This window comes from Ictalurus punctatus, chromosome 17 (assembly GCF_001660625.3).
Source record: "Ictalurus punctatus breed USDA103 chromosome 17, Coco_2.0, whole genome shotgun sequence".
In the NCBI taxonomy this organism is placed as follows: domain Eukaryota; kingdom Metazoa; phylum Chordata; class Actinopteri; order Siluriformes; family Ictaluridae; genus Ictalurus; species Ictalurus punctatus.
In genome coordinates, this window is record NC_030432.2 from 20,198,066 (window position 1) to 20,210,704 (window position 12,639).

General features: G+C 39.6%; 1 protein-coding gene across 5 annotated transcripts in view; it reads right to left on the reverse strand.

Annotated features, from left to right (window-relative positions):
* kif1ab (kinesin family member 1Ab) overlaps positions 1–12,639 on the reverse strand; it is a 53,288-nt gene that overhangs the window by 38,847 nt on the left and 1,802 nt on the right. For all 5 annotated transcript variants that reach the window (XM_053687335.1, XM_017491271.3, XM_053687334.1 and 2 more), the window contains exons 2-8: positions 7,919–8,077; positions 3,037–3,110; positions 2,483–2,662; positions 1,798–1,863; positions 1,452–1,630; positions 677–788; positions 195–272 (exon numbers count right to left, since the gene is read on the reverse strand). In XM_053687335.1, the coding sequence (XP_053543310.1) occupies positions 195–272; positions 677–788; positions 1,452–1,630; positions 1,798–1,863; positions 2,483–2,662; positions 3,037–3,110; positions 7,919–8,024 (795 nt within the window). In that variant the 5' untranslated portion in view covers positions 8,025–8,077. The remainder of the gene's footprint in view (positions 1–194; positions 273–676; positions 789–1,451; positions 1,631–1,797; positions 1,864–2,482; positions 2,663–3,036; positions 3,111–7,918; positions 8,078–12,639) is intronic.

The window sequence follows — 12,639 nt, forward strand, 5'->3', positions numbered from 1 at the left end:
ATTTTGTATGTGGTGAGTGCTTAATGTTTGTGTCCATGCTTAAATTGCAATGAATAAAATGTGTATAAAACAGGCCTTAAACACAGTATGGATAATAATATCATGAACTTAGATAATGTTCGGAAAATGTAGTGCATTAATGTACAGTGTAACACATTAAGAGACTCAGGACTGCAGAATGAAGAGAGTCTCACCTTCAGTCTGGTGCCTTTGGCTCCAGTTGAGTCGGCTCTCTCACTGCCTGCCAAGTCCACCAGGCTGATTTTGCTGACCTGCATCCGGTGAGAAAACAAGTAGCATCAGCTAAATAATGAACACTGCACCTGTGTAGTGGTTAGTCTGCATTCTCCTCCCAGGGAGATTTATATAACCTTCATGCTGTGTTCATGAATTAAAAATGTCTCATTGGCCAGAGCCATGTCTGTATATTTAATAATAATACAAAAGATAATCATTAAAAAAAGCAATAATCTCCACCAAAAAGATCCCCAAAACTGTGATCAGGTTACCATTCTTAACAACACTAAACCAAACTTTGGCTTATTTATTTGGCTAAAAATACAGTAAACCCTGCCTCTTCTCTTTTTTCAATGGTTCCCATGTTTAAACAAGCACAATCACCCCTAAGGTTCATGGTGGAACAGTGTAAAATGGCCACGTGTTTAGAAGGTCGCACCTTTTCCAAGGTGTTGTCCGTGTCACAGTCGAAGCGCTTCTGTGTGAAGATGATGTTAAAGACGGCGTGAGAGCGGCTGCTCGTCTCGTTCATGTTCGTAGCTGCTACGGTTCTGCAACAAGAGAGAGATGGTGTGTAACACGGAGTTATTTAAACGCTGAAATTTATTCTGATTACATTTGGATTACGTCTGATCTAAGTAATGTAATAAGCACAAAAAAAGAAACGTTAATCCTGAAAGTGCTTCTCTACAGTCCCTCTTTTGTGATCAACATACATTTCTGGGTCCACAAGGGGTGGGGCTTATTTTAAATTTGATCATTTTGTCACAAATTTGATCTAACCGTTCTAGCTACTAAACAGTAAAATTAGCTGTGCTAAATACCTAGCTAGTTAAGGTTCGATAGAACTGCTGTGGTGATGTCACATGATCACGTTTGTGCTTGGATAAACAAATGTTACTTAAGCTCCGCCTCTTGTCGACCCAGAGACACGTGTTGTTGTTTTTTTAAACGTGTACAGAATCACTTTTTGGTTCTTTTTCGATTTAAAGCAGTCATGTTCCTTGTTTCGGAGTTGATTTCATTTAGAAATCTAATTACACTGTCCAACCACATACTCGACAATAAGATACCACCACAAGACCTTAACATTAGCTAGCTTCATAGAGAACTTAACTAACTAGTTAGCCAGCTAATGTTAGTGCAGTGCTACGTTTAGGTAATATTGTTACGCTATTACTTTGCATAGTTAAAACCCAGTCACTTCCACTTGCCTGGCTTTGTTGCCCGAGTCCATCAGGTCCTGGATGTCGTTGTAGGACGTGACGGCCATCTTGGACAGATCTTCCACGTACGGCCCCATGAGGGGATGCTCTCTCACACGCAGGTTTCCTTTATTCTTTGGGTTCAGCAGATCTCTCACTCGCTCACAGTAGATCTCCATATAACTGACCTGAACATACACAAGGAAACATCTGTACCACAGGCTGGACACTATACATATAACAGTATCTGAGATCGGCAGGTCAGTAACTAGATCAGAGGCTTTAGCATGAGTGGCGTGATTTTAACACGTTGTTCTACTCCTGATGTGCGTAGAAATTGTAGTGTCATTCTCACCTCCACAGAGTAGGACATGTTATTGTCTCCGTTGTCACTAATCTTGGTGAATAGATCTTCACAGAGCTGGCACGAAGACAAGAAGAGGTTAGAGGGTTAATATCCTGTGGATTCAGCTGTCCATCGTATAATTACTTTTTACTATACGGCTCTGTGGAATGCTGAAGTCTGATTGGTCAGTCAAGGCATTGAACAATCGAATGTAATCTTTCTGATTACACTACAGCACTGTTGCATTCTGGATCCTGATTGGTCAGAAGATGGTGATTAATTTTCTATAACAGCAGCTCTGACAGTAGTGCAGCTGCGAATCACAGCTTTATATTAAAATATGTTTGTTGTGATTCGGTGCAACAGAAATGAGCTTGTTTTACAAATGTTCCACAATGTTATATATAACTACAAAGGTACACATACAAAGAACGACGTGTAGTTAATAAAAACGTGTCATTGTTGGCGATTTGCTGTTGGTATATGAGTAATAAAACACTTGGACATCGGACATAGGAACATAATCAACTTCAGGGTGGAAAGAGTCACTTATTTTTCTTCAGTATTTTACTAGAACGTCAACACACAGAAAGCATTCAACTGATCATTAGGTCCTGTTGCTGTTTCCCAGCACTCATCCTTCTGAGCCTGCTGGTCTTTACGCAATAATAAAATGAATACGCTGTAAATGTACCAGAGGTATTATGCCCTGTTGGTCTTTCTCCTGTTTGCCCATCATGGTGTAGGATTTTCCCGCTCCGGTCTGGCCGTACGCAAAGATGCAGACATTGTAGCCTTCGAATGCGTGAAGCAGCATTTCCTCGCCAATGTCCTTGTACACCTGTTTCTGACAGGCGTAGTTAACATCCTCTGGCTGAAGTGGAAAAATAAAAAAATGTTGTCATTTTCAAATGTCTTTTAATTGTAAAAAAAAAAAAAAAAAAAAAAAAATTTACTATCATTTTAAATATTGAAATCAAACTCTGTAGATTGTATCTGCAGCTAACTTTTTATTTAACCCCCCCCCCTCACACTCTGGGGCCACCCACCCACTTGTCCCCGCCCCCCTCAGTGGGTGAATTCTTTCTTTGTAAGATGACAATTAGATGAGTAGCTGTAACGAGTGTTGTATTTGTGACATTTACATTATAGTCACAGGTGCAGGTTTATGAATTTGATCTGACCTCGTGGTTGCCTGGTTACATGACGTAACGTAACGTAGCTTCGGGGGTGTTAGCTTGAACTCACCGATGTGTGAGACCAGTACGAATAGTCAAAGTTGAAGCTCTTGTTCTCTTTCGGTTGTTTAGGGTTGATGATCGCTGCGGGGGGAAAACAAAATAAATATTGTTAAGGTAAAACGGTGACGGCAGTGTACTGAATATGACAGAGATCATGATCATTAAGGGATCATTAAGATCCCAAGGCAGGAACATATATAGAGCAAATGTTGAAGCTACATCTGCTAGTTCCTACTCCGTTGTTGTGCTACTTTTTACTTCCTATAGTTATTTCTACTTCCTAGCGACTCAATTTCACTCAATTATAGTTGTTCTACTCCATAGTTCCTTTAGTGATCCTCATTAGAATCCTCCTAGTTCTTCTTTCAAGTGCCTCTAGTTTCCTCATTCTTGTTGTTCTCATAGTTCCTCAAGTTTCTCTAGTTCTCCGAGTTTCTACCCTCTAGTTCTTCTTGTTTGTACAGTTCCTACTACCTAGGTTCGGAGTTGCCCTAGTCAAACTGATTCATGCTGTTCCTAATGCTATACTACTAGTACTGCTAGTTCCCACGCCATAGCTCCTTTACAGTGAGGGAAAGAAGTATTTGATCCCCTGCTGATTTTGTACGTTTGCCCACTGACAAAGAAATGATCAGTCTATAATTTTAATGGTAGTTGTATTTGAACAGTGAGAGACAGAATAACAACAAGAAAATCCAGAAAAACGCATGTCAAAAATGTTATAAATTGATTTGCATTTTAATGAGGGTAATAAGTATTTGACCCCCTCTCAATCAGAAAGATTTCTGGCTCCCAGGTGTCTTTTATACAGGTAACGAGCTGAGATTAGGAGCACACTCTTAAAGGGAGTGGTCCTAATCTCAGCTTGTTACCTGTATAAAAGACACCTGTCCACAGAAGCAATCAATCAATCAGATTCCAAACTCTCCACCATGGCCAAGCCCAAAGAGCTCTCCAAGGATGTCAGGGACAAGACTGTAGACCTACACAAGTCTGGAATGGGCTACAAGACCATTGCCAAGCAGCTTGGTGAGAAGGTGACAACAGTTGGTGCGATTATTCGCAAATGGAAGAAACACAAAAGAACTGTCAATCTCCCTCGGCCTGGGGCTCCATGCAAGATCTCACCTCGTGGAGTTGCATTGATCATGAGAACAGTGAGGAATCAGCCCAGAACTACACGGGAGGATCTTGTCAATGATCTCAAGACAGCTGGGACCATAGTCACCAAGAAAACAATTGGTAACACACTACGCCGTGAAGGACTGAAATCCTGCAGCGCCCGCAAGGTCCGCTGCTCAAGAAAGCACATATACATGCCCGTCTGAAGTTTGCCAATGAACATCTGAATGATTCAGAGGACAACTGGGTGAAAGTGTTGTGGTCAGATGAGACCAAAATGGAGCTCTTTGGCATCAACTCAACTCGCCGTGTTTGGAGGAGGAGGAATGCTGCCTATGACTCCAAGAACACCATCCCCACCGTCAAACATGGAGGTGGAAACATTATGCTTTGGGGGTGTTTCTCTGCTAAGGGGACAGGACAACTTCACCGCATCAAAGGGACAATGGACGGGGCCATGTACCGTCAAATCTTGGGTGAGAACCTCCTTCCCTCAGACAGGGCATTGAAAATGGGTCGTGGATGGGTATTCCAGCATGACAATGACCCAAAACACACGGCCAAGGCAACAAAGGAGTGGCTGAAGAAGAAGCACATTAAGGTCCTGGAGTGACCTAGCCAGTCTCCAGACCTTAATCCCATAGAAAATCTGTGGAGGGAGCTGAAGGTTCGAGTTGCCAAACGTCAGCCTCGAAACCTTAATGACTTGGAGAAGATCTGCAAAGAGGAGTGGGACAAAACCCCTCCTGAGATGTGTGCAAACCTGGTGGCCAACTACAAGAAACGTCTGACCTCTGTGATTGCCAACAAGGGTTTTGCCACCAAGTACTAAGTCATGTTTTGCAGAGGGGTCAAATACTTATTTCCCTCATTAAAATGCAAATCAATTTATAACATTTTTGACATGCGTTTTTCTGGATTTTTTTGTTGTTATTCTGTCTCTCACTGTTCAAATAAATCTACCATTAAAATTATAGACTGATCATTTCTTTGTCAGTGGGCAAACGTACAAAATCAGCAGGGGATCAAATACTTTTTCCCCTCACTGTAGCTCTCCAAGTTCCACTGCTACTACTCGCTGCCCTAAATGTTCTAAAGTTCCTAGTTCATCGAGATCACCTCATTCCTCCAGCTCAAGTAGTTCCTACTCCGTTATTCCCACTACATAGTTCCTGTCATTCTCCTAGTTCCTATTCCATAGTTAATCTAGTTCTCCTAGTTCCTACTCCATAGTTCCTCTTCTTGTAGTTTCAATTTCCAACTTATTTAGTTCCCCAGGTCTCGCTGTATACTCTAGTTCTCTTAATTCGTGCTGAATAATTTCTCTGGTATTCCTAGTTGCCTTAGTTCCTCTAATTTTCTAGTTACTCTAATTCACCCAGGTTCTCCATACCACCTAGTCACCACTCTATAGTGCCTCTTATTCTCATAGATATCACTCCATAGTTCTCTTATTTACCACTCTATTTACCACTCCATAACATTGGTTTACAAGTTATTCAAATTTTCCTAGTTTCTACTCCAGAGTTCTCTTAGTTCTTAATCCATAGTTCTTTTAGTTCTCCTAGGTCCCACTCTATAGATTCTCTATTTCTCATAGTCCCTTTAGTTATCCTAGTTATCCTAGGTCCTCTAGTACTGCTAGTTCCCACGCCATAGCTCCTCTTGTTCTAAAAAAAGTTCCTCCAATTTTCCTAGTTTCTCCACGGTAGTTCTCCTAGTTACTAGTCCATAGTTCCTCTCATTCTCCATAGTTTCTATAGTTCTCTTAGTTCTTCTAGTTTGTCCTAGATCCTACTCCTTAGTTCCTCTCATTCTCTCAGTTCCTTCAATTCTCCTAGTAACCACTCCATAGTTCCTCTAGTACTCCTAGTTGCGCTAGTTCCTTTAACATGCCTAGTTCCTCTAGTTCTCCTAGAACTACTTCTCACACGCACTTTCAGTGAGACACAGAAAAAACCTAGAGGATGAAAAGAGTAACAAAAAACTTGAAATAATTTGAAATGTCAGCACTTCATGGTGAAACATTCATACACATTGTGACATTACCGTTATAACCGAGCTTCACGGATCGAATTACTAAATAACTCAGTGACTGTTACAAACATATAACATTATCCATTTTACTGTACAGAAATGTCAGAAGGTGTCAAAGGTTCATCCTGCCGGTGGGTAATTCCGCATGAAGAGGTGTGCGTGTGTGTGTGTGTGTGTATGTGTGTGTGTGTGTATGTGTGTGTGTGTGTGTGTGAGATGCATTGTTCAGATTGCTCGTATGAGATCATTAACCCACACAAACACACACAAAGCCCTGCTGTGTGGAAAATATCACATGATGCATTGTCTGACTGTTCACCCACACACACATACACACACACACACACACACACACACACACACACACACACACACAGAACAGCTCATCACTGCGAATAGCCTGGAATCCTCGTCCATTATACAGAGCACTTTACTGAACTCTGAAATCAAAACACTGAAGAATGCTGGTGTGGAAGAATTCTTTGGGACATTGTACAGAGATGCGGAAGAATTTCTGGTTCACAAGTTCCACTAGAACAGCCTGGTCCTAATTCCACTAGGTCCACTAGGTTCTCCTAGTTCCTATTTTTTCTAGTCCCTGTAGTTATTCCAGTTCCTAGTTTCACTACCTCTCATAATTCCTATTTCCTCTAGTTCTGACTCTTGTAACTCTTAGTTCCTCCAATTTCACGTCATCTCCAAGTTTCTAGTTCTTCAAGTTCCCTTATAGAACTACTCCACTGAACAGCATGGTTCCAAACCCAGGACTCTCCATTTCCCATTTCCGTTTGTGCTTCCCATCACACACCTCTACCTGTGAAAATAGGAGGAGGTTCTCTTGAGGTTCCTAATCCCTCTAGTTCTGTTTCTAGTTTCTAGAAGAACCAAGGGGAATTAAGAACCAAGGGGAACTATATGAATTTGAGGCTCTAGGTGAATTAAAGTAAGCTAAATGTAAAATTAAAGTAGTAAAATCTGAGAAATCAGGAGCTATGATAACTTGTGAACTTATGGAACAGTGAACTAGAAGCTACGAGAGCTTGTAGAACTAGGAAAAGTAGAGCTAGGAACTAGGAGAACTAGTGGAACTGGAACTAGAAGCTAAGATAACTTGTAGAACTAGGGGAAAAGAGAACCAGTGGAACTAGGAATTAGCAGTTAGGGGAACTTGTAGGACTAGGGGAAAGGAGAACTAGTGGAACTAGGAAATACAGTAGCAGCTAGAAAAACTTGTAGAACTAGGAACTAGTGGAAAGGAGAACTAGTGGAACTACAAACTAGCAGCTAGGAGAACTTGTACAACTAGAATAAAGGAGAACTAGTGGAACTAGGAACTAATAGCTAGGAGAACTTTGGTCCTGACAATGTCCTGATTTTTCTGTTTAATGTGTTTGGAACATCTCAGCAGTGTTTACAGAACCCTAATATAATGATAATGACTCTTTATTAATCATATACACAGTGAAATTCTTTTCTATGCATACCCCAACATGTTAGAAGGTTGGGGTCAGAGCACAGGGTCAGCCATGACACAGCACCCCTGGAGCAGAGAGGGTTAAGGGCCTTGCTCATGGGCCCAACAGTGCCAGCTTGGTAGTGCTTGGGCTTGAACCCCTGACCTTTTGTTCAGTAATCCAGAGCCTTAACCACCAAGCCACCACTGCCCATAATAGACATACAGTGTGTCACGTGATGTGTGAAACTGAAAGTGTAATGGTGGTGAGACTCACTGGTGGTGTTCCCTGACATCTGAATAATGCACTTGCTCTCTTTGTTGATCTCTCTGGAGTTGAAGGGTCGAACCCTGACGGCCACTTTCACCGACGCTCCAGCCATGATGAGAAACGTTTAGAGCTGCAGGTGAAGGAGAAATGCAGGCTGAGTTCCACCTGTACAGAGCAGGATGGGGGGAAATAAGGACAAAGTGAACTAAATAATAAATATTTACAATGGTGTTTGAAAGTTTGTGAACCCTTTAGAATTTTCTATATTTCCACATTAATGTGACCTAAAACATCATCGGATTTTCACACAAGTCCTAAATGTAGATAAAGAGAAGCCCATTAAACAAATTAAACAAAAATATTATACTTGGTCAGTTATATATTGAGGAAAATGATCCAATATTACATATCTGTGAGTGGTGAAAGTATTTAACGTTCAGTATCTGGTGTGACCCTCTTGTGGAGCAATAACTGCAGATAAATGTTTGGGGTAAGTGTTGATCAGTCCTGCACATCGGCTTGGAGGAATTTTAATCCGTTCTTCAGTACAGAACAGATTCAACTCTGGGATGTTGGTGAGTTTCCTCACATGAACTGCTTGCTTCAGGTCTTTCCACAACATTTCTATTGGATTAAGGTCAGGACTTTGACTTGACCATTCCAAAACATTAACTTTATTCTTCTTTAACCATTCTTTGGTAGGACGACTTGTGTGCTTAGGCTCGTTGTCTTGCTGCATGAACCACTTTCTCATTCACTTTCAGATTCAGTTCATGGACAGATTTTCTGATATTTTCCTTTAGAATTTGCTGGTATAATTCAGAATTCATTGTTCCATCAATGATGGTGAGTAGTCCTGGTCCAGATGCAGCAAAACAGTCCCAAACCATGATACTACCACCACCATGTTTCACATATGGGATAAGGTTCTTATGCTGGAATGCAGTATTTTCTTTTCTCCAAACGTAACACTTCTCATTTAAACCAAAAAGTTCTATTTTGGTCTCATCTGTCCACAAACAATTTTTCCAACAGCCTTCTGGCTTGTCCATGTGATCTTTAGCAAAGTGCGGAAGGGCAGCAATGTTCTTTTTGGAGAGCAGTGGCTTTCACTTTGCAACCCTGCCGTGCACACCATTGTCTTTCAGTGTTCTCCTGATGGTGGACTCATGAACATTAACATTAGCCAATGAGAGAGAGGCCTTTAGTTGTTAGAAGTCAACCTGGGTTCCTTTGTGACCTCTGGCACATTACACGTCTTGCTTTTTCAGTGATCTTTGTTGGTCTCCACTCTTGGGGAGGAGAACAAGGGTGTTGAATTTCCTTCATCAATCTGTCTAACTGTGGATTGGCAGAGTTCAAACTCTTTAGAGATGGCTTTGTAACCTTCTCCAGCCTGATGAACATTAACAACTCTTTTTCTGAGGTCCTCAGAAATCTCCTTTCTTCACACCATGATACACTTCCACAAACGAGATCAGACTTTGATAGATCCCTGTTCTTTAAATAAAACAGAGTGCTCACTCACACCTGATTGTCGTCCCACTGATTGAAAACACCTGACTCTATTTTCACCTTCAGTTTAACTGCTAATCCTACAGTAGGGGTTCACATGCTTTAACCACTCACAGATATGTAATATTGGAACTTTTTCCTCAATAAATGACCAAGTATAATATTTCTGTCTCATTTGTTTAATTGGGTTCAATTTTGTCTACTTTTAGGACTCGTGTGAAAATCCGATGATGTTTTAGGTCATATTTATGTAAATATATAGAAAATTCAGAAATGTAGCCTCATGCTCTGTTCAGGGAAAAAAAAACATTAAATAAAGAATAAAACACTGTACTGAAGGAAAAGCGTGTTGATTAGTTTCCTATAACAGCATGTTATTGAGTGTTTCATTCATTTACCAACAATTAGGTTTTTATTGAGTAAAGAATGACACGTTCCACGTTTTATCCATTTATAGTTACGTTTCATGTTTTCCATTAAACAAGTCAGTTCCTGTTCTCACTTACGTTATAGCAGCTATAAACAATCGTTTCCTCCCCAGCCTTCTCTCTTTTTCTGTCTTTCAGGTAAAAAACGCAGCTTGTCATGTTGCCCAGAAATCGCAAAGAAGTGTAAACAGAAGTGTCTGTCCTGAAGATGTCGGAAAACTTAACGTTACAGCTTCACCTCTGACTGTTACAAAGCGCTGACACTGGAGACTCCTTCCATAAACATTACACAAACATCTCCTTACTTCATCAATCAACAGTCGCAATTTTTTTTAAATCAGTTAACGTGGAGCATCCGATGTACAGTACACGTCCCTATGAACGTGCTGTCACTATAGAAACCATAATGTATTCGAACAAGGGCATTAAAATAAACCTATGGTTTGCAGCTGCACTACTGTCAGAGCTGCTGTTATAGAAAACTAATCAACACCTTCCGACCAATCACAATCCAGAATTTGGCAGCGCGTTCGACATTTTTCCAGAATCCTGTGTTTGATTATGTTTGTAGCTGGGGCATGAGGAAGACATTTAGGAGATTTCACTTCCATCCATATTGTTTATATTGATCATTAGGAAGATGAGGAGAAGATATACTGTGTATTTTATTCCATAGTTAATTTAACGATGAAACGCATGAGATCTCTCAGTAAAGCAGCAAACACGCCATGTTCTGCAGGTTTCTATATGTCTGTTCCGGGATGAGTCACATGACTGACATTTAATTTAGGTAATGGGAGCTCTAGAGATTCTGACCATGACTCATCATTACCATCACTGCTTTCCTGCAGGCACACACACGTATATATATACTGCTCGACTCAGTACTTTCAATCAAGATGGTTCAAACCCTGTTCCTTCAGATTTCCAACATTTTCATGAGAATATAACATGTTTTGGGATTCTCTCACATAATTTAACTGCATTTAGTTGAGTTTTATTATGAGAATTTAGATTAAGGTTAGTGACAAACTCGATTTCTTTGTTACAATATCTGCCATGTGCTGACGTTACATTTTTTAGTTCCCGATAATATCCCAAAACGTTATCCGGGTCTCAGAGCAGATGTTCGTTGAAGTCTCATCAAATGAATCCTCAAATCTGTCCAAAATAAGGAAGAAAACACCTAATTTGTTCTTATGCAGCCTTTCGAATAGATTAGGCAGACTTTAATCTGAGAGCATAAACAATGTCCAACCATGTTGCCTACCTAGGGAGCCTCGTCCTGAATGAAATGTGATCCAGCAATTCTGTTTACCAAATAGTTCTACTGAAAATGTGTACAATCTACGATGAGCCATATTGAGAGGTGAGTTAATGTGTGCATCGTAAGGATTTATTAGTGAAATTGCACCCATCAGGGTTCACACAGATGTAAATTCACTCAAACACACATTGGAATGTCATTTGAGGCCAATATTCAACACATAAATACCCCACTAATAAGGAATTAATAATATCGTCTCTTTAAAGTCTCTTTAGGTCTTAATCAGAGACACTGCTTATCTCGAGATGTGATTTACCTTAAAGTTTCTCTGTAAGTATAGCAGATGAGTGCTAGGTCAGCTTGTCCTTCAAACTGTGAGCATGTTGACTTTACAGCAAAGTGCATCAAATGAACACAAACTCTGACACTGTTTCAGTCTTTTGACTCAAACTAGAGAGCTTAAAGTGTGAGAAAATCTCCTGCATCTCACACACATGACAATCTCATGATCTCGAATTAGTGTCTCATGGCTTTATAAACTTACGCACACTGCTGGAGCACAATATAAGCAAATAAAATGCCAAATAACCGGCTGCGCTGGATCAAGTGCTGCTGAATAATGAGTGTGGAAGACGTTTTGTTCAATGCGACCAGTGATTAATGTGATGATTACAACTAGGACTATTCATGCAGTTATACAGTATATATACAGTATATTGGTGATATACGAGACTCCTATTGGATTTATTTCAACACTTGCCATCTTCTTATTCATATCTCATCATATTAGTGTTTTTATTTTTCATTATTAATGCTCTCTTGCTTTTATGCAGACAGCAGAGGGGGAAATTTTTATTTTCTATTCTATTTTCTTCTTCAGTCAGCATTTTCTACCCCTGATATTTTTTTGGTTTTGAATGTATGAAGAGTCTCAAAAATTGTCAAAAAATGAAACATTATAGCTAATTGTTCTTTTCTTGATTGTCCATCAGTTTTGGCACCTCACGTTATTAACAATTATCCAGAGATAATATTATATTGGTTAATGATTATTGTTTTATAGAGACTTTTCCTTTTCATGACAGGATGTAGTATTAGCTGATAAACTTAGAGCATTTATCTATTCTATTTTTTTTATATATACACTTGTATATGCGCATATTTATTCCCTCTGGCTTTCTATATAGATTTTGTTCTTTGTACATTCGCTTAGGAATATTTAAATAATTTAAATAAACAATATAAGATTAAGTTTCTTAAATTAAATTGGTCTGAAAGAGTCTTTTTTATTTTTTTTTTAAACTAGTTGCTTGACATTATCTGTACCAGAGGAAGGATCTGTGAAATTGGGGATTCACAAATGGATTTATTTATTTACTTACTTATGTAATTTATGTGCTATTTATTTACTAGATTAAATATTTATTTATTTACTTACTTATTTACTTACTTACTTACTTACGTATAAATGTATTTATTTGTTTGTTTGTTTATATACATACATATTTATTTACTTA